This window comes from Periophthalmus magnuspinnatus, chromosome 16 (assembly GCF_009829125.3).
Source record: "Periophthalmus magnuspinnatus isolate fPerMag1 chromosome 16, fPerMag1.2.pri, whole genome shotgun sequence".
Lineage (NCBI taxonomy): Eukaryota > Metazoa > Chordata > Actinopteri > Gobiiformes > Gobiidae > Periophthalmus > Periophthalmus magnuspinnatus.
In genome coordinates, this window is record NC_047141.1 from 24,916,802 (window position 1) to 24,943,789 (window position 26,988).

At 38.5% G+C, this 26,988-nt stretch overlaps 2 protein-coding genes across 2 annotated transcripts; one reads left to right on the forward strand and one right to left on the reverse strand.

Moving 5' to 3' along the window:
• Nucleotides 1-393: 393 nt before the first annotated feature.
• Nucleotides 394-19,531, reverse strand: chn2 (chimerin 2). Its single transcript, XM_055227552.1, has 14 exons — nt 19,354-19,531; nt 18,988-19,270; nt 13,224-13,262; nt 11,951-12,006; nt 10,868-10,899; nt 10,354-10,467; nt 8,787-9,057; nt 3,952-4,035; nt 3,094-3,178; nt 1,912-2,085; nt 1,359-1,436; nt 1,055-1,192; nt 869-974; nt 394-790 (listed from the first exon to the last, which is right to left on the reverse strand). Exons 2-14 carry the CDS (start codon nt 19,034-19,036, stop codon nt 619-621), a joined length of 1,398 nt encoding a protein of 465 aa, XP_055083527.1. The 5' UTR covers nt 19,037-19,270; nt 19,354-19,531; the 3' UTR covers nt 394-618.
• Nucleotides 19,532-19,979: 448 nt separating this feature from the next.
• Nucleotides 19,980-24,355, forward strand: cpvl (carboxypeptidase vitellogenic like). Its single transcript, XM_033980870.2, has 13 exons — nt 19,980-20,049; nt 20,138-20,319; nt 20,514-20,635; nt 21,225-21,339; nt 21,596-21,654; nt 21,725-21,804; nt 22,179-22,245; nt 22,336-22,458; nt 22,592-22,723; nt 22,887-22,985; nt 23,059-23,232; nt 23,797-23,979; nt 24,055-24,355. The coding sequence occupies exons 1-13, from the start codon at nt 20,045-20,047 to the stop codon at nt 24,154-24,156; spliced, it is 1,443 nt and encodes a 480-aa protein (XP_033836761.1). The 5' UTR covers nt 19,980-20,044; the 3' UTR covers nt 24,157-24,355.
• The last annotated feature ends 2,633 nt before the right edge of the window (nt 24,356-26,988 follow it).

Sequence of the window (26,988 nt, forward strand, 5' to 3'; positions counted from 1 at the left end):
GTTGTCATAAGAAAAAAGTCAGAGGACTAATACTGAATCACGTCATATTGTGAATTGAAATAACCAGTATTTAATCCACATTACTCCAACATTAAGCACAAAAATAAAATGGACAGCACTTAGGGTCTTCTCATGGTACCATTTAGACACATCTACATTATTCAAGGTTCATTCTTAATATACATATTGTAGTGACAAAAAAACATAACAATAAAAAGTAAAAATATTTACATCATTCATATATACACAATATACAGTTACTAAAAGTGCTTCATGAGTGTCCACTTGCGTCTGTACAGACCATTATATTCATATTTAGATTATCTATTTCCTTTGTTAAAATGTTTTGCTTTGTTGTCATTTTAAACTGTGACAAATATGTGCACACGGGAGATTATCTGTAGAAAATTCTCACAGCTTTGTCATTTAGACCATCTACAGCAGGTAGTGATGGTCCTCCATGCAAAACTGGAGGGAACAGTAAAAAATGTATTTTTTTATGTTCTGAAAACTCACCTAATACAGCAACACCGTCAACAACAAAAACAAGAATGTTAGGAAAAATCTAACTCATACTTTTCTATAGAATAAATAATCCTCCATCATGTTTTTGAGTCATTAAAACAAGACATCTTCGTTCTCAATCATAAGCTGCACCACTAACTTCTGCTGTCTCATGTCGTTCAGTGTCGTCAACGCATTCAGTTCTGGAGGTTGCATAAGAGTTGGACCAAAGACAATACCCAGGTTCTCTGCATTCATTAAATTGTCCTTTTCAAACATTGTTACCCTGCAAAATGAGATTCAAAAGTACATTTCAGCACAGTTTTTGTTTGCTAAATATATATCTAATGAGATTTTTACTTACCTCTTGAGATGAGCCATCAGGTAACGTAACGTCTCATAGTGGGCAGGTGGCAACTGGAGAAGAGCTTCATGAATGGCCTCCAGTCGAGACTCAGAATCTGGAATCTCTGTTTTTTTTTTTTATATAATTAGTACAAAACCTTTTTAAAAAGTTACCATAATGATTACACAAAGTAAAGGCTCTTACTTGCAGACTGAATAAATTTGGAGTATAAATCAAATGTGATGATAGGAATGGGTAGGTCTCTTAAGTACAACTTTAAAACCCCAGCAATGATGTTGATGTCTGCAAAAACACTGGCACTGATATCAGCCTTGTCGCCATCTGTATAATACAAAATAAAACAAAAAGTCAAGACTATTACACAGAAATACATTATTTTATGTATATATGACATTTTAGTATTAAAGGTTTTTGAGCAAAAGCTTTACAGCAATGTGTAAATGTGTAAGTATGATCACACATAGAGAGAACTGTGATAAGAACAAACCTCGATCAAAGGTGAGTCGTGCATCTTCTATGTGTTCAGAAAAGCCAGAAACTCGATAGAGACCTTCAGATTTCATACCTGAAACAAAACATGAAAGTCAGTCATTTCAACCATAGGTTCAATTAAATTTAAACTTAAGTATTTTCTATATTACATTTTCACTTCTATGGTTGGAGGCAGCAAATGTAGTTATCCAGCATGTATTTAAAGTGATTTCATTGCTCAAAAGTACACAGAAAAACATACATTCTTATAGTGAGAAGGGTTTTCCTCTCCACAGATCTGACCTGTGTCCTGGTGCCACCTGCTTGTCTGAACTGAGTCAGATAAGGCTAATGCCAAACTGTGGAACATCTCCATGGAGACAAGCAAGTCAGTGCATCTTTTATATGCAATATATAATTTGATGTGTAATTATAATGTTTTGTGTTTTTCTTGCCTATTCCTTGATGCATATTTTGTTTTTATAGCATGCACTTGTTTCTTCAAACCACTTCAGAACAAAGCCCTTAATTTCAGTGTAAAATATTATAATAATTTTAAATGGGCTTACCTCTAAATTCTATTTCGCGTATGCACATGTCTACCACCATTGGTCGTGTTGTGTTGTGAGCTTTGACAAGAGTGGTGAGGTCACAGCTGAAGACTTTTTTAATCCTGCGCAGGTCTGGCTGGCAGTCGCTGGGCACCAGTTTGGAGCATTGTTTGTGTACATTCAGCCCACAGTCTTGTAAAGAGAGAGAAGGAGGAATGAATGGATGGAAGAATGGATGTACAGAAAGGAAGAGAGAGGGAGGGGGTGATGGAGCGAGAAAGGTTGTGAAAGAAATATTGAGAGAGACAGAGAAAGAAAGAGAAAGAAAGAGAGAAGGAGGGGGTGATGGAGGGAGAAAGGTCAGGAAAGGAAGATTGAGAAAAAGAGAGAGGGAGAGAGAGGTAGGGGGTGGACAGAGAGGGGGAGGAGAGAGAGTGTCTCTAAGTGATAACATTTCCAACACAGCAGGCTTAAAGCACTTTGAAAAGGTTTTTTGAGTCAGTGATAAACAGCAGTGTCAGGCAGCATAGACACATCTTAACTCCACTGGCTCACACAGATAACAGAGGACATCGTGGCAATAGTGGCCTGGCTTTTCATGTTGTACTTTTAGTCACTTGAAGTTTGCAGACGGCTTCCTGTGAGACATGAAAAATATCTAAGCTTTTGTCCATCTTTAACCATATATCATTAGAATGCACTGAGATTATTCAACTCTCATTCAAATCTTAAGATAAGAATAAATAAAGACCTGTTCCGACTACAAAAGGACAAAGAGATATCCCTTGGTTCCCATGGCACATGAGGTGTCTGATGATAGCGCTGTTTGCCTCTGGCTTATCAGCATGGTAAATGTCTCAACAACAAACACACTGTTAAGGAACAAGCCGCTGAGTCCACCAATGTGAACTGTAGTTACTGAGTCTTGTGACTGAAGGGGCCTCTACAAAGTATTTTATTTTAGTATAGTTTTGTTCAGTGTGTAATAATGTGCTATGTTATAGAATCAGAACTAAATGCAATTACTAAGTTAACTGTAATGTTATTTTCCAGCATGAGGGCACTTAATTTGTGGAAAAACTTTGAGATCAAACTAAGGGCGATTTAACAAAGCATGACAATTAGCTACAGATCGTGCATATGTCACTTATGTAAACCATGACATTTCTTGCATAAGTGTAAAATTGTTTAAAAACTTACCAGAGCAGCGGACGCCTTGAGCAATAAGACCCCACATGAAGTTGGCACAGTATTCACACCAGTGTGGCCCTCTGAACGTGTGCACCTGTGGATACAAACACTGATAACTTTAAAGGATCTATTTTCAGAGTTTAGAGCCAGAGTTTAAGATGACAAAGCCCTAACCAAATGAGAGTATTTGTATTTAAGATGTTCATTAAAGGATTTACTATAGTGTGTCTGGCATCTGCTTCTGGGCAATCAGATATGAGCATGAATCCACAGAGGGAAGGCCCGGAGTCAAAATAACAGATGTACACCATATGAGCGCGGATAAGACAGAACTACACCTGCACACGCACACACACATACACACACCTGAGACTAGTTCAAAAGCCTTTGGATGACTGGTGAGTGAAGAGGCCATGCAGCCACAGCAGCTGGCAGATGGAGCCTTTTTGTACACTTCCACAAAGTAAGCACACAAAGGGCGTGTGGTTATTATGAACTTGTAACTGAAACCAAAGCTAAGCTGAAAGAATGCATAGGCTCCCCCAGGGATAATTATGGCTTTATCCTGTGTGTACTGTACTTAAAATACACTCTTATAAATGTTTGTGTGTTTGCGTGTTTGTTTGTGTTTTACTCTGTAACTTTCAGATCAGTGAGCTTCAGGATCAATTTGAATCAATGTTTTCTTCTATTAATGGCTTTTTAAAATGTTTGTCCATTAGTTAGGCTTAGTGCATCACAGGATCAGCTGTATATGTCCCCATTACAGACCATCACGCTATTGAGATGACAATATGTGACAATATATGACTTGCTGTTGACTGTTGATTACCGGTACATATAAAATCTAATCCACAGCTCTCTTACCTTAAAGTTGTGGATCTTCTCATAAGAACACTGCTTCTCTGGAGCATCTTTAAGTGCAGTCTTGCGCACCACAGGGGATGTTATCTGTGGACAGGAGGCCAACAGTTTAATAGGCTTCCACAAAATGTTTCCTTTGCCCCCGAGTTTGATTCCCAGAGCTAGGGCCAGGAGCTCCTGTCGCTTTCTCTCGTGTCTTTTGATCCTATGAGAAATCAGCTCTCCCTCCAAGGCAAACTGTTCCGCTTCCCACATACTGACCATGTCTTCTGGAGTAAATATGCAACTAAAACAAATGAACAAACAGTAAAGACAAACTCCAGTCCCCTTTAACCCGGGACAGTGTCCGCTGACAGCCTGTCCAGGGATGGCTTTGCATTTGCTCTGCTCTCAAACTGGACACAGCAGAGGGGGCCAATGGAGCAGAAGGGGCGGCCTGAGGGCAGGAGTGTGCCTCACAATGCTCCTCTTTCACACATCCACAGAGAGAGAGGGCGAGGGGAGAGAGGGAGAGGGGAGAGAGGGAGAGAGCAGCAGAGAGAGAGAGAGAGAGAGAGAGAGAGAGAGCATGGTCTTATGGGAGGGGCCACAGAGAGTTTTGTCAGGACTGCTCTGCACAGCTCAACAGTTTTTTAAAGCAGGATCAATAGAGCGAACGCCCCTCTTATAGCCCAGTGTGCACTCCCATTAGAACTCTGCCTTCCGGACACACTCCTCCTCAGTTAACCGGACATAATACTCTGCTCTAAGTGCTCTCTCTCTCCAAACACTGACTCTCTGCAGTGGAGTGACATATCTGACATGCCTCTGTCCTTGTAATTCAAATAGATCTTGACCTCCAGCTATGCCATGTTTTCTCAGTGGAATTTCCCTGCACTGACGCCCACACTGGACCCACTAGACACTGACTGCAGACCACCCCTGCCAATCACATCTCCCCGAAAGAACCAATATCCCACCCTCAACTGGGACTGGGGCAAATTAATCTACAATCCTTACACAGGCAATAATCCTGGCCAAATCCACATTCATTCTTGATGAGAGGCTTATTCGGAGTCTTTGAAGTCTGTAGGGGGCTGTTGCTATGTTTATCATATGTTCTGTCTCTAATTTACAGCTTCCTAAAAAGCAAATGGCAGTGGTATGGCATTCACAAATGGCAACAAAAGTCAGTTTAGAGAAGCGTATAGAGCATTCACAATGAGGTTTCTCAAGATGAAATGGTGCAAATTCTAAAATGTAAAGATATTTAAAGTGAAATATTTATAATTACTAGTTTATTAGTTGTACACATGATAATTCTGTACTACTCGAGTATAGGAATGTCATGATATTACATTTTGCGGTCACAATTGTGAGAATAAACATCACAATTTCACAATTATTCATTCACTAGTATTGACACCATGACCAAAGAAGAGTGAAATCCTTAATTTTCTTTCATTTCATTATAGATAATTATTTCTCAAATAAATACAGCTTTATAAAATCAAACTTTCTTAATTACAAAATAATATTAATGTGACTTTAGTAGTGAGAGAAAAAACAGCTTGTTTCATTTAGGTTTACTTTGCTCATTACAAAGTTAAAATAGTTTTGTTTTTTTGGTTTTGTTTACACTTATATTATAACTTGAATAATCTTGCTTAATGATAAACCAAATAAACTTGCCATCCCTACTTTATGGACAGCATTCATATTTAGTCAAGTTTGTGCCACGTAGAAGTGACAGCACAGGTGAAACTATTTGTCATTGTTCTTTAAAAAGCTGTACACATACCAAGCCTCACAGTTGAGCTGGGTCTCTAAGTCTGAGGGGACAGACAAGGAATAAAGCATTGAGATATTTCTGCTCTGTGAGGGCGGGGGCCTTTGTCTATGGGCAGATGGCTTCTTGGTGCTTTAAAGAGATCTCCCTAGAAAGCACAAAAGGCGGTCAAACCACAATCTCTGCTTTCTTTTCAGTGTCTTGGCCCTTTTATTCCAGTGGGCCTTTCTGCCCACACAGCTGAGCAGGGTCTGAGGAAATATAATAGTGAGCAAAGACAAAGTATGATAGCAGAAGACAACTACTGTCATTATAAACAAAATACAAAACCCTGAACAAAAAGAGTAAATGCCATAATGTGTATCCAATGGAATACATGTATAATAGTTTCTGATAAAGGATCTATTTGTCTGTAAATGGAAGGATTTGCTGCTTTGTTTAATTTTTTTTTTTTTTTTAATCTGTATACAAAAATCTATGTTTCAATTTCCTGTTTGTAAATTTCACTTGGAGAACTTTTGAATGTTCACAACACAAGACAGAATATTGATTGTTGTTCATTGTTAGGGCAACAGTGAGAATTCTTCATGTCTCTGAAAGTCATGGATAGCCAGGGAGAATTCTACAGAAGTTATGGGTGAATTAAAATATATACTGTATTAAAAAATACCATTACTTGAGGCTTGTACTGTACATAATAAACATAAGGAGAATATAGACAAGTGCACAGGATGTCTAATGTCCTGAGGAGTGGCTAATAAAAACAGCTAAAGTACTAACAAATTCAAGTTGGATTATTGTCTGTTGGGAGAGTGCTTTGGGGTAAAATACACATGTTTCTCACATTATTTGTGAAGTGGGCGACAGCCAAGCACTATCTAACAAAGCTGACTCACTCATGTGAAAAAACAAGAAAGTGGAAATAAAGGAGGAAATTTACAAGTGACAAAGCCTGAAAACTCAACAGTAAATTCAACATTTAATTTGATTTAATTTCAAAATGTCTTTCAATATTGTTCCCCAAGTATAAACAGTGCCGACTGCCATTTTAATACAAAAAATACAGAACGCTGCTCCAGACCACATGCTTATCTTATTAAAAATAACTGAATCTTTGATGTCGATTAAAATGTGATTAACTGCACACAGCCCTAATTTTCAGGGTCAGTTTTACCTGAACAACAACAGCAGGAATGCAGTCAGTTGGTAAGTGTCTATATCCTGTTACAAAACAAAGTGAAATCTGAAATGTCTGGGGTGACTTGTGCTGACAGGGCTGTCGGGAGCGTGTCAATGTCACAGTGACACAAAGCGCTCTGAGGACAAAATATCCCACCAGCAATAACGCTAGCAATGACGTTAGCAATAAAACATGACTGAAAACTGCAATGAGGACACAACCAGGATAGATCTAATCTGTGCCGTTAATGGATATGTAGAAAAGGCTTAATGATGCCATCTAGTGGTAGGTTAGTTCTTTCTCTAAAACAATCTACTGCAGTCTATTTCCTCTCTGACTAGTAGAGAACCGACACTTTATTGACCCACAGGCACTAATTTAATAACTGTGTTATTTGGTGTCTGATAAGAGCAGTATGTCCCATTTTATAGTCAACAAACATGAATGACATGATAGAAATTATACATACTATCATTTCTGTGTAATCCCTCAGTTGTCCCGGTCTGATCCATAGCAAAAGATGAAATTTAAATCTGCCAACTGGACAAATCATTGAAGGAGTGCTCATCCAAGCTGCTTCTTCAGTTCTGGTCAGATTGCTGGTGGACACTGCCTTATATCTATCTGAAGGGAGGGGCTAACTATACTGAAACTGTAAACAGCTATTGTCTCCAGTTTCAGCCTTAACGACCCTATTCAACCTTTAATGGCCCCCTATTGTTCTCTTTTGTTTCTGTTTGCTTGGGGTCTGAGGATGGAATCGTAGACCTGTGAGAGATGATGTCTCAGGCCGCCATTACTGTTTAAGGAAGGATTGTCTTTCCTAACAAAAATAGCTTCTTTAACTCCCCTCTCAAACCATTTATTTTCTCTGGCTAAGATCTGACGGCCGACGGCGGACTGGGATCCAGAGGAGCTCTCGCGCCATTGTTGGTACATCCTCTTATGGAGTGGCTGCTAAGTTTCTTAGTCTTACTTTCTTCACTACATTGAATGGAGTAGACTACATTACTTTGTTTATGGCTTGGGGTTTTGTCCTTTGGGTGAACCAGTTTCTGTCTGTCTGTGGCCTTCCTAAAGACATCGGTCCTCTCCTATAGTTACTTCACAATCTAAGAAAGACAGTTTGTTCTCCTTGGCCTCCTTTATACTATCATACTTCCTTGCTTCTTGTTTGCATGTGTCATAAACAGGGATATTTTTCAGAGAACAAACAGCTAAAATATTAAATGTAGGCAGGAAAGTGGCATTTTTACTCCACAAATTGTAAATGCACAATGTAAAACATTTCCTGTTTGAATATTACAGTAAGTGCCACCATAGTCTGCAGAACATATCCCTGCAGGTCTCATTGGTCATCATCATCATCATAATCATCCTCATCATCATCAGATATTACTGAGCCAACCAGCCCAGGCAGCTGTGACCACACCCAGAGGCCGCCAGGGCAAATCACACTCCGAGCCCCATCTAAGCTCAGCCGAGTGAAAGGGTTTTACACGAAGGTCCTCAAGTGTGCCAGTCCCTGCCTGTGTTTTGGTCTAAATGTTTTTGTCGTTCTCTAGAAAAAAAAGTACACTAACTAAAACACAAGCTTAGAAAATTTGGAAACGAAAATTGTGATTCACCTACGTGATTATTTTCCATTACCTATATGTATATGTTTAGTATCCCCGGCAGGTGCATTATGAAACTTTTCTGGTGTAGGGCCTGCTTGTTTGCATGGAGATGTTAATGCTTTGCCTGAAATATTCCATAGTATATAATTGCATATACTGTATTTATCTCCATGAAAACAAGCAACAAAGTTAAGTTTGTGCACACTTAAATATGACTGGGGAAAAATTGTTCTATTGTTTAATTGTACAAAAAAACCAAAAAAACCCACACCTTTTCATCCCTTTGGAAAGTGACACGCCGTTGTTCTGTGCGGGCCCGGCTCAGTCTGTGCACTGTCTTGTCTTTGAGCAGCGACGTGTAGCCCAGGTGTTCGTAGATGGGGTTGGTGGTCATTTTGGCGATATACTCTGCCGCCCTCGTCTCGATGTACAGAGTAATCAAAGCATCTGTTACAAGGTCATGCACCGATTCAAACCTTTTCTCCCCAACAAAGTGCTTCCCATCGTAGAATAACCTGTAGTTGAGTGACTGATGCCCAAACCTGCACAGAGAAACACAAGGGTTTTTTTAAACTCTGAAAAATACACTCTCATAACAATATTTGATACACAATGTTGTGAAAAATATTGTAATAAATAATAATATTGATTATATGTAAATACAACAGCACTAGAAAAGGTCCTACAGCATAATAATGTCAGTAAAGGGTTTTCTAAATTAACTATTATTTGAACTTGTAGAGTTCTTTGGGTGTTCTGATATTGGCTACATGAATCCAATGCAACATGAGCTGTAATAAATAGATAGCACAATGTAGCACAATGTACTTCAGAAAACATCTATCTGTAAAATCTCCAATGAATCAAAGGTTTGCAAATAATTCAAACGTCTACAGCTCAGCTTGTTGTTACAGGGATTTTGAACCCCAAAATATAGTTAATCTTGGGCCATTAGTTGAACTTCGATAATGACCGTGATTGGCCTACTACTACAAACTACATACCTGGCCAGCTAGAACATCATGCTTTGACAAAACTTTACAAAGAAGAGTGGGTCTGGAACCGTATCTTGTCCTGTATTTGAGTTGGGGCGTGACTGACAGATCAGTCAATCTGAGAGACGCATGGTCCATTTGTGTCAAAACAAACATGTCAGCTTACACGTAAAAGAGGGTGAAAAATAATACAGACGACTACTAAGAAACAGCGCAGATGTCTGCAGAATGAACAATGGAAGCACCAACCTGTTAGCCCAGGCTCAGACTGCACGCGATGCTGCTCCTGTCGGGCAGCCACAAGTATTCCATATAATTCAAAGTAGCGAGAGGGGCTCAGGCCACACTCTTTGCAATCTGGTGGTGCCGGCGGAGGTGCCGCGGCGCTGCAGATTCTTTCAGTTTGGAGTTTTTTTTTTCCAGACACTGGAGCCCACCACAAACCTTTTCCCTTAATAAATATATATATGTTATAGTTATACCATCTTTGAAGCTACATGTGCAAGACCACATGTTTTAACAGTACAGTAGAGCTCTGGTCCTGGTGTGAGTGTCACACCGCAACAAAACAGGAACAAAACAGCTGGACTGTGTGTAATCTGAGCAAGGCGTTACTTATCTCAGGTAAAATAACTTTTATATTTTATGAGAATTTTCAGGAGGAGATGTCTTTAGCATTTGAGTGTCACTTGATACAAATTAGTGGCTGTGGTTGGACCCAAGTTAGGACGGTGGTATGTCACCCTCTATGGTTTGGTTCCAGACCCTTATAAGTTTGAACAGAATGTAGAAAGAGCTGACTGGTCAGGCAAAAAAAACACAATATCATGAACAGACCCGTACCTTAAAGCCAAGGTGTAAGTCCCTGGCTGTCTTTGACTCTCTCTGATGAGGTAAGCTCCCTCCACTCCCCCCAACAGCTCGTCGGCATATTCCCGAGATATGATACCATGAAATCTAAAGAAAAAAATAACGTGTTAAAGCATTTTTTAATGTCTTCTTATAGAATGATTCCCACTTAAACCAGGTCCACATTCTCTGTTGCATACAATATCATTAACACTGGTCTAGTTGGCTTGTCAGTTTCTATTGAAGACTAGAGGTACCACATTGCAGGAGCTAAATCAGTGGTTCTGCTCATTACATGTGGCAACCCAAATGTGTTGCTTACATTGGTGAATAAAATAGTTTATCAGTGTTATCAGTAAAGCAATAATTATTGGTTTAATCTTTACATTTGCATCTGTAGACATTTTTTAAGCCTTTTACGCGTGTCTGATACTGTGAAAAACTATACATTAGCTTAAATATAAATTATGAAATGAAAACATAAAACAGCAATAATTCACACACTCACTCTCTGCCGTAGTATTTGGGCCGGGTCTCCATCTGTAGACCAGAGAAAACATATTGACTGCAGTAATAAGATGTGAAAGCCACAGTAAATTGCTTTTTGAATTGTTTTCAGAGTGCTGTAAAAGATAAAGGCCTCTTCACCATATCACAGATCAGCTCCATATGTGCTCTATGCCACCAGCAGCCTCCAATCACTACAATTCACAGCATTGGTGAGTGAATAGCCTGTGTGTAATGCTTTCAAATAGGTTATGGTTTCATTTGTATTTTTTCCCGCTGGGAAGTCCAATATCATTTTATATTTGTTTTAGAGACCTGATAAGGCTCTTGTTCTGAAGGTTGCAGTCCCTTTTTAGGATGCATGTGAGCACAAATATGCAGGTGCAGCCTTCACTTGTAACACCTGGCTATGTTACTCAGTGTCAATGAATAACTGATAACTCTGGTCCACATGGCGCCTCACTGCTCAGTGTTTTTCACACATGAGCAGATTGGAGTTTAGTGTAATTTTTATAAAGTGTGGAAATAAAATTAATTATTAATATTGAAGCCCTTGATTCAAAAATGATTAATAATTATAACGATTATACTAACAATAGCCCATAAAACCAAGAAGTGTGCTGTGTTTGCCAATGGAATGACTTCAAAGTGGTGCCTGTACTTTATGCATATATATAGCACAATTCAAAATATTATTAAACATTAAAGGTGCAGAAGCTTTTCTGGAAGGTGCACAACTCTTTTTGTCCATTTAGATGGCATTGCTTTGTCTGGAATATTCCATAGTATGGCATTAAATCTGTCTCAATGGGGGAAAAGCAGGTGATTCTGGTAGACCAAGTTACAGGTGACCAGGTGACCAGGTGACCAGGTGATCCCCACAATAAGAATGCATGTTTTTACCAGGTATTTTAGATTAATAAAAACAAAGGTAATAGACCAAACGCACGACAGATATGTTTAAGGTCATACTGCATAATAATAACATATCTATGGGGGCAAGCAGGTGGCCAATACTCCACTCCAGAAAAGTGTGACTTTAAGATCTATTGGAAAATGTAGGTATAGAATTTGATGTACTGACCTCCTGTGGACATGTGACCCTCTTTGGTCTTGGAGCCTCCTGTTGAAGCTGGTACACTGTAACAGAAATAGGCCAATTAAATCAATATTTAATGTTTGCATGTTGTTTTGTACTGTTGTGACAGTTTGTAAGGAGTTAGATTGTGAGGGGAATTGAAAATTTTAAACCACAGCTTCTTCTATTTACTTTTCAGACCTGTCGTTTGCTTTAACTGTTGAATTTCAATTGTTCTATGTTGTAAAAAATGTTGTTAATTCTCCTGTGTGGGATTAAAATAAACTAAAACTAATGTTGTTCATAAAAAAAGGCAATCTAATAATTCATTTTTACATTACATACATAGAGGATAGAGTGGTAAATGAATAAAGCAGAAAGTAAAGTGGTTTGAGGGATTTGTGACTGGTGAAACAATCAACACACAATTATTACTGCTAGCCATTAAAAACCCTTTTGCAGTTTGTTGGAACCTCAAATCCATAATACATCACCTTACTAATCCAATTGCATTAATACAACACAGCATATTTTACCAAATGTTACTCTATTTTGAAACTGGCAACAAAGTACACAAAAACGATCCAATGAAACCATCAGATACACTGTATGTTTTTAGGTTTGTCAACACATTTTAATGGGCGATGTGTAGTAATCCTACAGAAAGTATCTTAATAAACAGTGATTTTACTACTAATGAGAAAAAACTGTAGCAGATTCTCTAAACAGGAGGAGGGAGACTTCTAGCTGTGAATTTTCATGTTTTTTGGACACAACTTAATCCAAGCTGCATGATTTGGACAGCAACTATTCCTGCAGCATGGTAAGGTCTAAAAATACCTCCACACTGCCAAAAAAAAAATACAAAAACGGTTATTTAAGAAAAACTTGCTACTTAAAAATGGCTACTTAAAAGCAATTAATTGTAAATTTTTGACTCTAAATCATAGGCTACTTCTATTGTCAACTCAATTTAAAATATTCATGCCCTACTTAAGCACATGCAACACTTTCCATCTGAAGAATCATCCTCTTTTCCTCCTACACTGTAAAAACACATTATACTGAAGTGGGAGTTCAAAAGACCCAATTTTATCTGAACCACTTTGGAGGCGAAATCTTTTTCCTGCATATAACCTATTTTACTCTGTGTGTTTTGGAATTTTGGGGGATGTGTGCATGATTTGGGATTATGTTGCCAGGAGCTTTAAATATGTATGTCACGTTTTGGGGTTTGCTGCAGTTTTTAGATATTAATATAGTATAATAAATTACTCACAGTAGGATTTCCATATGGGTGGTTGGTAATCTTCAGGGTCTGAAAACACAAAAGAGAAGTTGCTCATTAAAAAGACAAAAAAAAAAATGCTTATGTTAATGATATAATATGTCTACAGTAATGCACATGGTTTCACACTGTGCAGGTGCAACTTTCTGTAAACATAAGCAATTTATACCTGCTGTAAGGTCAATGAGTACTGTAAAACTGTAAAAATCTTGTTACTGCAGTATTAGCTATGCATTATCCACGTTGCAGGAAACTAAATGAAGCACACAGACATTTGTTTTACCTTATAGAGCTAATGAGAATGTGTTGAGACTAGGGTTGTCAAAAGTATCAAAAATCAGACACTAATCAGTACTAAAACTTGCACTGAAACTAGATACTCAGTTGAGCAAGTATCTATAATAAAAAAGTAACATACACAGGACACAAAATGAACCTTTCCTGAATACTTGAGAATGATCGTGAGCTGTATCAGAACAAGTATAAGACACACAATCTTGTATACGCCCATGGACCACTATGGAACATGTCTGAATGCTTGAGACATTACACAGATATAAGGCCACATGGTTATATAAAAGAAAGTACTATGATTTAATATTGAAAATGGTGGTATCGGACTTGGTATTGAGTATCAAGTCTATTCCTTAGTATCAAAATTAATTTTGAAATTTTAGTATCGCGACAACACTAGTAGAGACTTTGTTGAGTTACATTTTTGACATATTTTAGCATGGAGTATTAAAAAACAGCCTTTACAACTATATTGCTAAATTGTTTATAAATGAATATTGTGCTATTTTGAAAGTAGAAAAATGTTGCCATTATCTTGACGTAGCTTGTAATTTCACACATAGACCAGCAGCTAGGGCTAATTCACCTCTCCTTTGGTACAAAGAATCCTGTTTCATGTAGATCCAGGAAATTCATTCCTTTGCAATGATTCGAACAGAAAACTTTAACCCTCTGGCACCTACCACGCCTTAATCCACCGGTGAGTTTGGGCAAATGATTCACGTCACAAATATGATACCATGATAAGATTAGGTGAAATGCTCTGCATATGATTATTATACACACATTTTTCAGAGTATGGGTCGAAGGTTGGTGGTTTGAATTGCACTCTTAACATAAATATCATTGGTTGAGGGGTCAGATCCACTGACCCACAGGTTGGCATTGTGATTCCAGCTCCCAAAGATGAATGCTGTCATTGTGTCCTTGGGCAAGACACTTAACCTACCTCACCACTGTATACAATGGTGTATGAATGTGTGTGTGAATGGATGAGTGGTTTCTTGATGTAAAGCACTTTGAGTGCTTTGAACCTGGAAAAGCTCTATATAAAAATTTGACAATTTGCCATTTATGATAATTACTAAAGTAACATTATTTATTTTTATCACTGAATTACTCCACACATGTTTTAAGACTAGATTTCAATACCCATCTCTCAGTTTCACATTCTGATACACTGGTGAAAAGCATATACCGGTAGTTATATTTTTGCAGCATGATAAATCTGGCCATAATTTACATTAATGCAGCACCCTATTTTGGTGCCACAGGGCAAAACACACATACAGATTGCCTTTTAAGAATGTATCAGTGTGATTGTTGAGTGTATAGAGACCAAACAGCTCTATGCCATTGCTCATTGTTATTATACATATGACAAACTTAATCCATCTGTAGTGGCCTGTTGCATAAATGAAATGACCACTGGGCAATAAAAAAGGTTCACCTGACAGTGCATAAATTAAAAGTCAAGAGTACATATTTATGTAACAGTAAATGCAGATGAAATAAGCTGTTTGATGTTGCAGAACTCTATGTCCTTCAAGTAAAGCCAATTAGTGATAAAAAACAAAAAACTAATTACGATGCCTTTTCCTCACCAACTATTTGTTTTCATACCTGACAGTTTTGACCTCTCACTAGCAGTCTTCCTTAGAGGGGTCATGTGAAGTTGCTGTGATGTGTTTGGTCAGTTGATTGACATGGTGCTGTTTTCCTACCTGTGGAGGCAGGACGACAGCGCCATCTGCAGTTCAGCTTCTTCAGGACAGTATCCCAGGTGTGTGAAAGTAAACAAGCCCCCTCGTCCCAGTTTAAAGTCCCATGGGCATGTTTCTGTATTTCAATTGCTTCCTTAATCCAGCAGGATGTTTGTTATCCTCCGTCCCTATGATTTGCTGTTCCAGCCCATAATGTGGTCCTCTCTTTAAACCGGGACAAGGAGGCTTTATTACTCTCACACACCTGGGATACAGTCCCAAAGAAGACGGACTGCAGATGGCGCTGTTGTCCTGTCTCCACTGGTAGGAAAACAGGGCCACAGCCTGTTTAAGTCATCTGACCGGACACATCACAGCAACATCAAATGACCACTCTGAGGAAGACCACTAGTGAGTAGTTGAAACCGTAAGGTATGAAAACAAACTAAATCTTGGTCTGAAAAATGAAAATGAAAATAATTTAACAAAAACCAGGTGAACCCCATTATACTAGCCATGTCCTGTTCTGAATGAGTGACAGGTGGATTTAACCAATCAGTTAAGTGTGAACTCTCGGAAGGTGCAGTCAACTTTACTCTTAATGATATATATAAAGTTCCAAAGTAAGTGTACATGAATGAGAAAACTGAAATTGTCATCTGGCCCATCCCTACCTTTAAGAAGATAGATTTCTTTGGTCAAACCTCAGACCATCTATTGTCTTGGCACATTTTCCCCACTCTGCTGCACAGTCCAAAAGATTTATTCCACTGCAGCTTATTTAAAGAATGTGATTTTTTGTGGCTGGCTGCCAAATATTCTCTTTGATTCCTTTCAATGACAAATGTCCTTATTGTGCTGCGGTGTTAACAAAGGAAGTGGGGCTTTGACTGCTTTAAGATTCACTGGCATATATAAATACACTTATGCATTGGACAACAGAGAGATCATTAGATTTTTATGTCAACTGATCAATAATACATTCTTCAGCAGCTATAGGCATCCTTCCCTAAAGACAACTTTCTTAATTGCGTTGCTCTCATTACTCAAATGAATTAAGTAGAAAGATTGCCATCAGCTGTTTGCACTAGGGACAAACAGAATGCTTAATGAATAACTCCCATGAGCTAATGTCTTATCCAGTCTTTTGGGGATAAAATCTCTCTGCTACAAAATGATACAGCTCAGAAACTATGTAGCTTTTGATTAAAACCTGCCAAATAATTTATAATAATCATTTTGCAGACATTTGGAGTGACGCTAAGATAGATTTAGCTTCATTGAATAAATATTATAGAATAAATGGGCAGCTTGTGGTTTGAGGATTATGGGTCGACCTCACTGCAGAGACACCATCTGGGAATAGCATGTGGCCATTGCATTTCATACTGTATTGGTGCTACAAGTGTGGGCACATTTTCAATTTACCTATGCTAACGACTATAGTTTTCCTCCCCTAACTGTATGTTTTTGTCCTGTTTCTATGTAAAATTGCTTTACATGTAATTTTGGTTTGTGCTGTTGTAGTAATTGTGGATTGGCTACTGTGTTATTAGCATTGCCAAATTACTTGGAAACTTCCCTTTGTGCTGTTGCTGATTATGTAGTGCAAAAGGACAAGCATTAACCAAGTGGAAAAGATTGTAAACCGGCTTATGCCTCACAGGCCTATAATACATTGCTGTTATTCTGCCACTACGACCAATTTAGTCATTTGGAGCATGGAGAGGAAGCCATACTTTCACTCTGGATCTCTACATTATTTCCTGAAGCTGTCGGGTAAATGGGCTGCTGCTCGCTGGTCTTCTCCTACAGTGTCTGAGTCTGCCAAGAATGTGTGAGAGCACTCAGCCAATGATCCACAAAGCATCCAGGAAGAGAAAACACACAATAAGACTGCAACACTGTCAGCATGATCTGTTCCTATAAGCCTGCACAGTATACAAAAAACATGAATGTTGTACACCCCTGTGACTATAGCATGAATAGAATATAGATGCAATACTTTAGTTCCAGTATGAATTAGACAAGGCCAAAGAAAACTATAATCTAAATCATGACTTGATTTCTGCATTTTTAGTAACAAGATACAATAGTTTAATTGAGTTATGGTTGAACCATAATATTGTTTTTTTGAGACACAGATTTTGCAGTGACAATAAATTAGCAATAGTGATGTAGCCAGAAATAAAGCATTGTCTTGACTTTGTTATTCTGCAGCCTCCCATAAATATGTAAATAAATATAGCTATGAATGGGCACAAAATACACAGGGCTCAGTGGCTGGACTAAACCTTCTTACAAACTCATAAAATCATAATTATATTTCTTTTTTTTTTCTTTTAAACAGACAAATTAGGACTGCACAATATTTCACAATTGAATTAAAATTGCAGTTTGAGAAGGTGTAATTCTCAAATAGCAAAGCCTGCAGGTATTTAGGTAATCGAATATCCTCTGTTTATGGAAAAAAAAAAAAAAAAATCGTGTTAACCATGCAGTCTAGAAATGTATTAGTTTAACACTTCATATTTCAGTCTTTCAGTGTCAAATGTTCATTTTTGAAATGTGCACTCTGGAATCATACTTTTCAACATAAAAAGCAAGTCTAAACACAATAGCATTACTTTTCAGAAAGATTGCAATTCATGTTTTTCTATCGTTAAAAGAAATCAAATAAATGCCATAATACAAACTTTTTTACAGTTTGGCCTGCCTCATAGCACATTCATATTTCTTACCATAGTCAATAAAACAAACTGGCTTATTTTTGTGTAGACAAGATTTATCAAATGTTGTTTGTTTTTGACTGCCAAGTAGCTGTGCATGAAAATAATAATACCCTTGCGAATCCACCACTCCATCTCTGGCAGCAGCGCAACTTGTAACTTCTGATAATTATATTGAGAGTCCAATGGTAATAACAACCCTCCAATACCACAAAGAGAAAAGACTTTCCCCTGGAGCAGCAGTGGTCCAAAAAAGTCAATATGGTGCCTTCTGAAACGCACATAGGATAATGCGTTGTGAAAAGTGTGGTTACTGTGGTTTGTATTGGCTCTAGAATGATCCCTTAGACTTATTATGGACAGTTCCTCAGAAATGCAAGTCTATGTAAACTATGCAGAAGCCTTGAACCCTATAATAAACATATAGCCTTACCATGTAGCTCTAATTTACTCCTTTGAAGCTGAATTCAGTTAGTATAACAAGTACCAACTGTGTTTTCAACTGAAATGTTTTTTGTTTTTTTTTTCATTCTCAGTAGTGCCTCTGTTGTCATTGGGGTTGTACACCAAAAAGTGGCAACAGAAGATGAATGTATTGGCAAACAAAAGTTAAGCAATAATTAAACTATGAAGTGTTTCTGTGTATTTCAACAGCTGACAACAACTAACCCTAATACTTATTACCCAGCAAAATTTTCCCAGGAATTCACAGTTGGAATTTTTCATTACTCAGTAGTGGACAACACACTAGATGTATTGACTTCAGTGGTGTAGTCCACTGACTGATGCTCCACCATTGCCTGCATCTGGCTACTGTCAAACAGCCCACATTACCAAAGATCAAAGAGCAGCATTTTCAGCATAGTGTAAAAGCCTCTAAGAAGCAGATATACTGGTGATGGGAATTAGATAAATCGCAAGTCAGCATGAAAAACAGGAGTAGAACTTATGTAACGATATAGGATTTGCTTTCAATACCATGTTAATATTGACAATCTGGAAACACTAAAGTACAACGTGAACTCTTACCGGAAGACAGGGATGAACCAGAGAGGCTGGAGTTACTAGACGCAGCCATCCCTGTCCGTGTGTTCACTCCACGGCTCAGTTACTTGGTGAAGGTGCGCTCACAGCATCTCGTCCCCGGGACTTCCTCCATGATGTCCCTCACGTGTACACCTCCACGAACTGCTCCAGTTCACGTCTCATTTGGTCCAAATAGCAGGTCGATTGTCTGAATCAGCGGTTCTTGTGCCCTCCTTTCATCCACAGCATGCGTTCACCTCGGCAGGAGCTCACGCTGTCGCATTCGCTGTAGGAGGAGGGCGCAAACATGAAGACTCCAACATCACTGTAGTTCATTCAAATATGCTGCTAGGCTGGTGTCGGGCGTACCATTGTGCCCAGCCAGGGTGCCCATGTGCCAGTTTCGAGCTGTGTAATAAACAGACCAAGCAGCAGAATCTCGCCTCTTAAAGAGAAAGTTTGTGAGGGAGTAGTGCCAGACCCTACACCTTCTGACACTGGCAATTAAAACCAAAACCAGCACTGACACGTGCCACACAGTGAACATATTTGGGCGAAACTGGAAAAAGGCTGTATCACGTTTATTACCTCATTCACGGGTGAATAATCCTCATCACGCGACGGCCTCCCCAAAGTGAAGACATGTGCGCCCCCTGGTGGACGGCTGCTGCTCGGCGCTGAGTAGACTTCTGTGGTAATAGTCAAGTCTACGGTTCTGGCACGAAACAACAGTATCAAGAAGGCGTTTGGAGAGTTAAAGACACATTTTAGGAAAAAAGTACTTGAACACGTTAAGATGTAACACATTTGACAATTTTCATGTATTTTATGATCATTGTTTTTGAAGACTTATATAGGTTTGTGTGTATTTTCTTTTTCTTTTTCTCGCGTACAATAGGTTTTAAAGGGTTTTGTGATTTCTTCATATAAATTAAAAACACAGATTTAAAGAAACGCCAGTCACGTGACAGTTCACATGATCACTGACACTGGTCATGTGACTCTATCTCCCACTCCACTCTGTTCGCAACAACCACAACAATTTAGGAGCACCACAAACATGGGGTACGTTTTATATTTCTCTCTTGTGAACCAATCTGAGTGGTTTGGCGCTTGCAGTTTGATTGACAATTTGTAAATAATATCCCCACAGGCTTCTTAAAGAAACTCTTGGCTTCCTGTTACTTTATCTTCTTTCACTTGAGGTTGCACACGCCAGGAGCTGCTCCACTTTTTTCTGCAATAAACATCTCCGCGTCAGTCGCCCCAATGGAGTCGACCCGGGTTCACCTCTTTTCCTCACTCCCTACCTGGAGAAGGGTACCATAGATGAAGGTACAAGCAAGCAGTATAGTACACACATACATTTTTACTTGCAGAGGACAGGCTATAGTGTCTACTACATTTTATTGTTAGGTAATATGCAGGCAGTCCTTTTAAGCAGGGCTATATAGTAAACCTATTGCTTTTATATCTATTGGGGACCTCCACTGTTGCTTCTGAACAATTCCTATTTTACCCTTTTACAGCCAGAAAATTGAGTTTGGTTGGTAAACTGCCCGGTGCCAATGTGAAGAGCTATGCTGGCTATTTCACAGTCAACAAGGACTACAACAGCAACCTCTTCTTTTGGTTTGTCCCCGCACTTATGGTGAGTTTTGTTACTTACCTTAATAAACACACTGTAAAGTTAGTCAGCTGTTATTGGTTACTGTTTAGCTACATGTCATATGATTTTGACTTCATACAGCATTTAGGCATCAGGTGAAAAGTAGCCTAAGGTAGTTATAGACAGAAAGAATTTAAGTAACAAATTCAACAAACAGGACACACACAATAAGATGGGAGAGCATAAATATTCAAAGAGTAGTATAGAGTCATTTAAAAGTAAGCAAAAGCATGACTTATGTCAATAACTGCCAGATTTGCTTTTTAACTGTATAAAATTGTGGAAAAAAAATAAGATGGATAAACATGGAATATAGAACAATACCAAAATCCATAATCCTTAAAAGTCCACATGTCTTTTAGTACCACATAGTACCACAAGTAAAATCAAATGCCTTTTATACCAACATACATATTTATAATGGTTATTGTATTCTTGTATTGTTTAAGCCACTGTGGCCAAGTAATTTCTATTGGTAATTCAAAGTTTGTCCATCTGTTGTCAGGCTCTTCAATAACGCACTAACTCCACAAGATGGCACTGACACACTGACTTCTCTTCTTCTCTCTAGCCAAACCGGGACAAGGCTCCTGTTCTGCTCTGGCTGCAGGGGGGCCCCGGGGGCACCTCACTGTTTGGTCTGTTTGTTGAACACGGCCCATATGTGGTCTATAAAAACATGACTGGTAAAGTACAAACCTTACCATTCGTACATTAAAGTGCACTATGTATCTTTTCTTCCGGGGGTATACACCACCTGTTTCTCTCTATAGACGTGCTGCTGCTTTAGTTGGTTCCACAGTATGACATTAAGTATAATGCCATATTGTAAAGTTATAGCATCGTCATGGAGACAAGCAGGTGGTAGACCCTCCACTAGAAAAGTTACATGGTGCAGGAGTGAACAGCATATATTTAAGCATCCTACTATTTCATTTACAGTGGGGATGAGGGAGTACGCTTGGACATCCAGATATTCTGTGCTATACATTGACAATCCGGTTGGTATTTACTGTTGCTTATAAAGAATATTGTAAAAATTTTGTGTAAATGTGTAAAATTATATCTTAGGTTGGCACTGGTTTCAGCTTTACCGATGACAACAAAGGTTTTGCTCAGAATCAAGACGATGTTGGCCGTGATCTATATAAGTTTGTATTTCAAATCTCTGCTGAGAAATTCATTATTTTAAAACACGCATTATGTAACTTTTCTGGTGGAGGGTCAACTACCTGCCTGTCTCCATAGAGATATTATTTCCCTGGAATGTTCCACTGCATGGCATTAAACTGATATATTTTGCATTTTTTCAATTACACATGTTTTTATTACTCGAAAATACCATGATTCATCCTGTATTCTTACTGTTAGCAACGATCTATGGAGATGGAGTTTAATGCCATATTGTGGAACATACCAGGCAAAGCAATAACATCTTCATGGAGAAGCAGAAAAGTTACATAGTGAGCATTTAAACAGTAAACGAAAGTAACACTCTTGTCTTTGTCTTTTGCTTTTCATAAAGTGCACTCACACAGTTCTTTCAGATGTTCCCAGAATATCAAGACAACGAATTTTATGCAACTGGAGAGGTATAAGCGAGTGAATTTTTAATGCCATTTTAGTTATTATCTTTTATTAAAACAATTAATATGTACTATAACTCTTCTTGTCTCTTTCAGTCTTATGCTGGAAAGTATGTCCCAGCTGTGTCCTATTACATCCATAAAAACAATCCCTCTGCCAAAATTAAGATTAATTTGAAGGGGATGGCGATTGGTGATGGACTGTGTGATCCTGAAATGGTAAGTTTTGATTTCACTTTGAATCAAAATTACAATCTTTTCTTTTCCATAGTAAAAATAAGATCAGTATTATAATATACTTTGCATATTTCCTTGGATATGACTAAATCTTTCTATATTTAAACTGCTGTAGATGCTGGGTGGCTATGGCGAGTTCTTGCGTCAAACTGGAATGATTGATGAAGTACAAAAGGACTATGTGAATCAGCAGACTGACCTGGGAGTCAAGCTCATCCAGCAGGAGAAATGGATTGACGCATTCAAAGTAGGTTGTCAAAAAATATATATTAATAGTATAGTAATAGTATCTAAACTAGATACTGATATGAGGAGGTGTTGATACTGAAAGAAATTACATACTGAATTATTTCACTGCAGATTTCAACATTTAATTGTTCAAATTGTTTCAAATTACAAATTGTTTTTAGGTCTTTGATAAGCTGTTGAATGGCGATATAGACCCATATCCATCCTTTTTCCAAAATGTTACAGGCTGCACCAACTACTACAACTACATGACATGTAAAGTATGCAACTTCCTTATTTATTGTAAATTAAGAGTTATAGAACACAATTGATCTAATCTTGTATTTTTTAAAGGAACCCGAGGACCAGGAGTACTTTGGGCAGTTTGTGACCCTGTCTTCAGTGCGGAGAGCCATACATGTGGGTAACCTGACCTTTCACGATGGTTCAGAGGTGGAGAAATATCTGATGCAGGATGTCATGAAGAGCATCAAGCCTTGGCTGGGAGTGCTCATGAACAACTACAGGGTGAGGGTGATCTCTCATTTTACAGTCTTATCTTAATCAGTGTTTTTTTTCTTACTTATTTCCCCTTATCAAAAACCATCAGTATTAGAGACTAAACTGGGTGTATTATTAGTCAATCCCAAAATAAACCACCAATTTCACACTAGACGGAATCATTAAAGGGGCACTATGTAACTTTTCTTTTCTGGGTCCACCATCTGCTTTTCTCCATGGACTTGCTATTGCTTTGCCTGGACTCTTCCACAGTATGGTATTAAACATATTAATCCCCCACAAAGACAAGCAGGTGTTGCCACCAGACCAAGTTACCAGTCAGATCTGTGTAGAGGCGACTCCGCTTACAATAAGAATCCATGTTTTCAAGGTACTGAATAAATATAAGGAGTTTATTGTCATACTATAAAACATTCCAGGTAAAACAATGACCTCTCCATGGAAACAAGCAGGTCCCCTTCACCAGAAAAGTTACATCTAGATTTAGATGTCCTTTACCACCGCATGCACCACATTTTCATTCCAACTCAATGTTTTTATTTTTTGTCTAATCTGTTGTGAATGGTCCAGGTGTTGATCTACAGTGGTCAGCTGGATGTGATCGTGGCTGCGCCCCTCACAGAGAGGTTTCTGCCCACTGTGAACTGGAGCGGAGCTGCAGAGTTCAAAAATGCCTTTCGTTTCCCTTGGAAGATTCAGCCCAGCGACCCAGAAGTGGCAGGTTATGTTCGACAAGTGGGAGAGTTTTTCCAGGTATAGTCCTCATTATGAATCTACATGGCCGTATTTTAGAGGGTGATGTTTTTTGATTTGAGCTCAATCACACAGGTCATCGTTCGAGGAGGTGGACACATTTTGCCCTACGACCAGCCAGCACGCTCCTTTGACATGATGGACAGGTTCTTATCCACTGTTGAGTATGAAAAGTAGCCCCCCCCCTTTTTTTAACAAATTAGAAGAAATACTGACCACTCTTAAAAGTATTGATTTTCAAAAATGTAAATTAACAGACACAATGCTTGACTGCTGTTTGGGAGTTGGGACAGTGAGGGGAAAGTTGTTATCAAATAATAATGTTCAAATACTTGAAATGATTTTATTTTATTTTTTAATAAAGTGATTACAAGCCAAGAATTGATGTTTTGGTGAATTCAACAATGTATTATGTTACCATTATACATGTGGACAAAATTGTTGGTACCTGCCAGTTAATGAAAGAAAAGCTCATAATGGTCACAGAAATAACTTGATTCTGACAAAAGTAATACAATTAAAATTCTATGAAAATTTAACCAATGAAAAACAGACATTGCTTTTCAACCATGCTTCAACAGAATTATTTAGAAAAATAAACTCATGAAACAGGCCTGGACAAAATGATGGTACCTTGAACTTAATATTTTGTTGCACAACTTTTTGAGGCAATCACTGCAATCAAATGATTCCTAACTGTCAATGAGACTTCTGCACCTCTCAGCAGGTATTTTGGCTCACTCCGTGTGAGCAAACCGCTCCAGTTGTCTCAAGTTTGAAGGGTGCCTTTTCCAGACGGCATGTTCAGCTTCTTCCAAAGATGCTCATTAGGATTTAAATCAGGGCTCATAGAAGGCCACTTTAGAATAGTCAAATGTTTTCCTTTTAGCCATTCTTGGGTGTTTTTAGCAGTGCGTTTTGCGTCATTGACCTGTTGCAAGCATCATCACCTGCGACTGAGACCAAGCTGACACAGGCCAGCACATTTCTCTCTAGAATCCCTTGATAGTCTTGAGATTTCATTGTACCCTGCACAGGTTCAAGACACCCTGTGCAAGATGGAGCAAAACAGCCCCAGAACATAACAGAGCCCCCCCCATGTTTCACAGTAGGGACAGTGTTCTTTTCTTGATATGCTTTATTTTTCAGTCTGAACATATAGCTGATGTGCCTTGACAAAAAGTTCAATTTTTTGTCTCATCTGTCCATAGGACATTCTTCCAGAAGCTTTGTGGCTTGTCAACATGTAGTTTGGCAAATTCCAGTCTGGCTTTTTTATGATTTGTTTTCAACAATGGTGTCCTCCTTGGTTATCTCCCATTAAGACCTCTTTGGCTCAAACAACAACGGATGGTGTGATGACACTCATGTTCCGTGAGCTTGAAGTCCACCTTTAATCTTAGAAGTTTTTGTAGGCTCTTTTGTTACCATTCGTATTATCCATCTCTTTGATTTGTCATCAATTTTCCTCCTGCGGCCACATCCAGGGAAGATGGCCACAGTCCCATGGATCTTAAATTTCTGAATAATATGTGCAACTGTAGTCACAGGAACATCAAGCTGCTTGGAGATGGTCTTATAGCCTTTACCTTTAACATGCTTATCTATAATTTTCTTTCTAGTCTCCAGAGACAACTCTTTCCTTTGCTTCCTCTGGTCCATGTTGAGTGTGGTACACACCATGACACCAAACAACACAGTGACGACCTGTAGCCCTGTATATAGACCCACTGACTGATTACAAGATTGTAGACACCTGTGATGCTAATTAGTGGACACACCTTAGATTAACATGTCCCTTTGGTCACATTATTTTCAGTCTTTTCTAGGGGTACCATCATTTTTGTCCAGGCCTGTTTCATGAGTTTATTTTTTTTAAGTAATTCTATTGAAGCATTGTTGAAAAGCAATGTCTGACTTTCACTGGTTAAATTTCATAGAATTTGTATGTATTATGTCCTGGATGTGATCGTGGCTGCGCCCCTCACAGAGAGATTTCTGCCCACTGTGAACTGGAGCTGCAAAGTTCAAAAATGTCTTTCGCTTCCCTTGGAAGATTCAGCCCAGCGACACAGAAGTGGCAGGTTATGTTCGACAAGTGGGAGATTTTTTCCAGGTATAGTCCTCATTATGACTCTACATGGCCGTATTTTAGAGGGTAATGGTTTTTGATTTATACTGTCGCACAAGTCATTGTTTGAGGAGGTGGACACATTTTGCCCTACGACCAGCCAGCACGCTCCTTTGACATGATTGACAGGTTCTTATCCACTATTAAGTGAGTATGAAAAGCCCAGTGTTTTGTTTTTTGTTTTTTTTAAACAGAGCTCTCTTAAAAGTATTGATTTTCAAAATGTAAATGAACAGACTCAATGCTTGACTGCTGTTTGGGAGTTGGGACAGTGAGGGGAAAGTTATCAAATAATAATGTTCAGATAAATGCTTATTTTTATTTTTTGATTACAAGTGATTACAAGCCAGTAATTAATGTTTTGGTGAATTCAAATGTATTACGTTACCATTAGTTCTGCTACTAAAGCTGTACTTTTTTTGCCCACCAGGAGTCACTGTGTAGTAGGGAGTAGACTTGTGTGAAGTAGATTTACGTGTATTGAGTTAGTCTTTATTCAAGAAAAAGGGGGGAAAAAATCCATGTTTAGGGCAATTATGTCTGAACAGAGTATGAAAAATTAACTGAAAAACTAAGTAAAATAGTTGATCTGCATGATCTTGAGCTGTAAGTTGCTGATGCTGACATAACAAAACTGCTGCACTGAAGATAAGTTGCATGTTATTTCATCAGATGACTATCAAGCTGTCTAGACCAATCAATAATTAATGAGCATTCTAAACCTTTAAAAGATATAAGTATTTAATGAGCAGTGTTTTGAACCGGCACACATCATTAGTTCTTATGATGGATGTTGTTCTGCATTTTCACATCCCTGGAGTCAGCCAAACCTCCACCGTCATCAGGTTTTCAACATTACTCATTGGGCTCACTGTAAA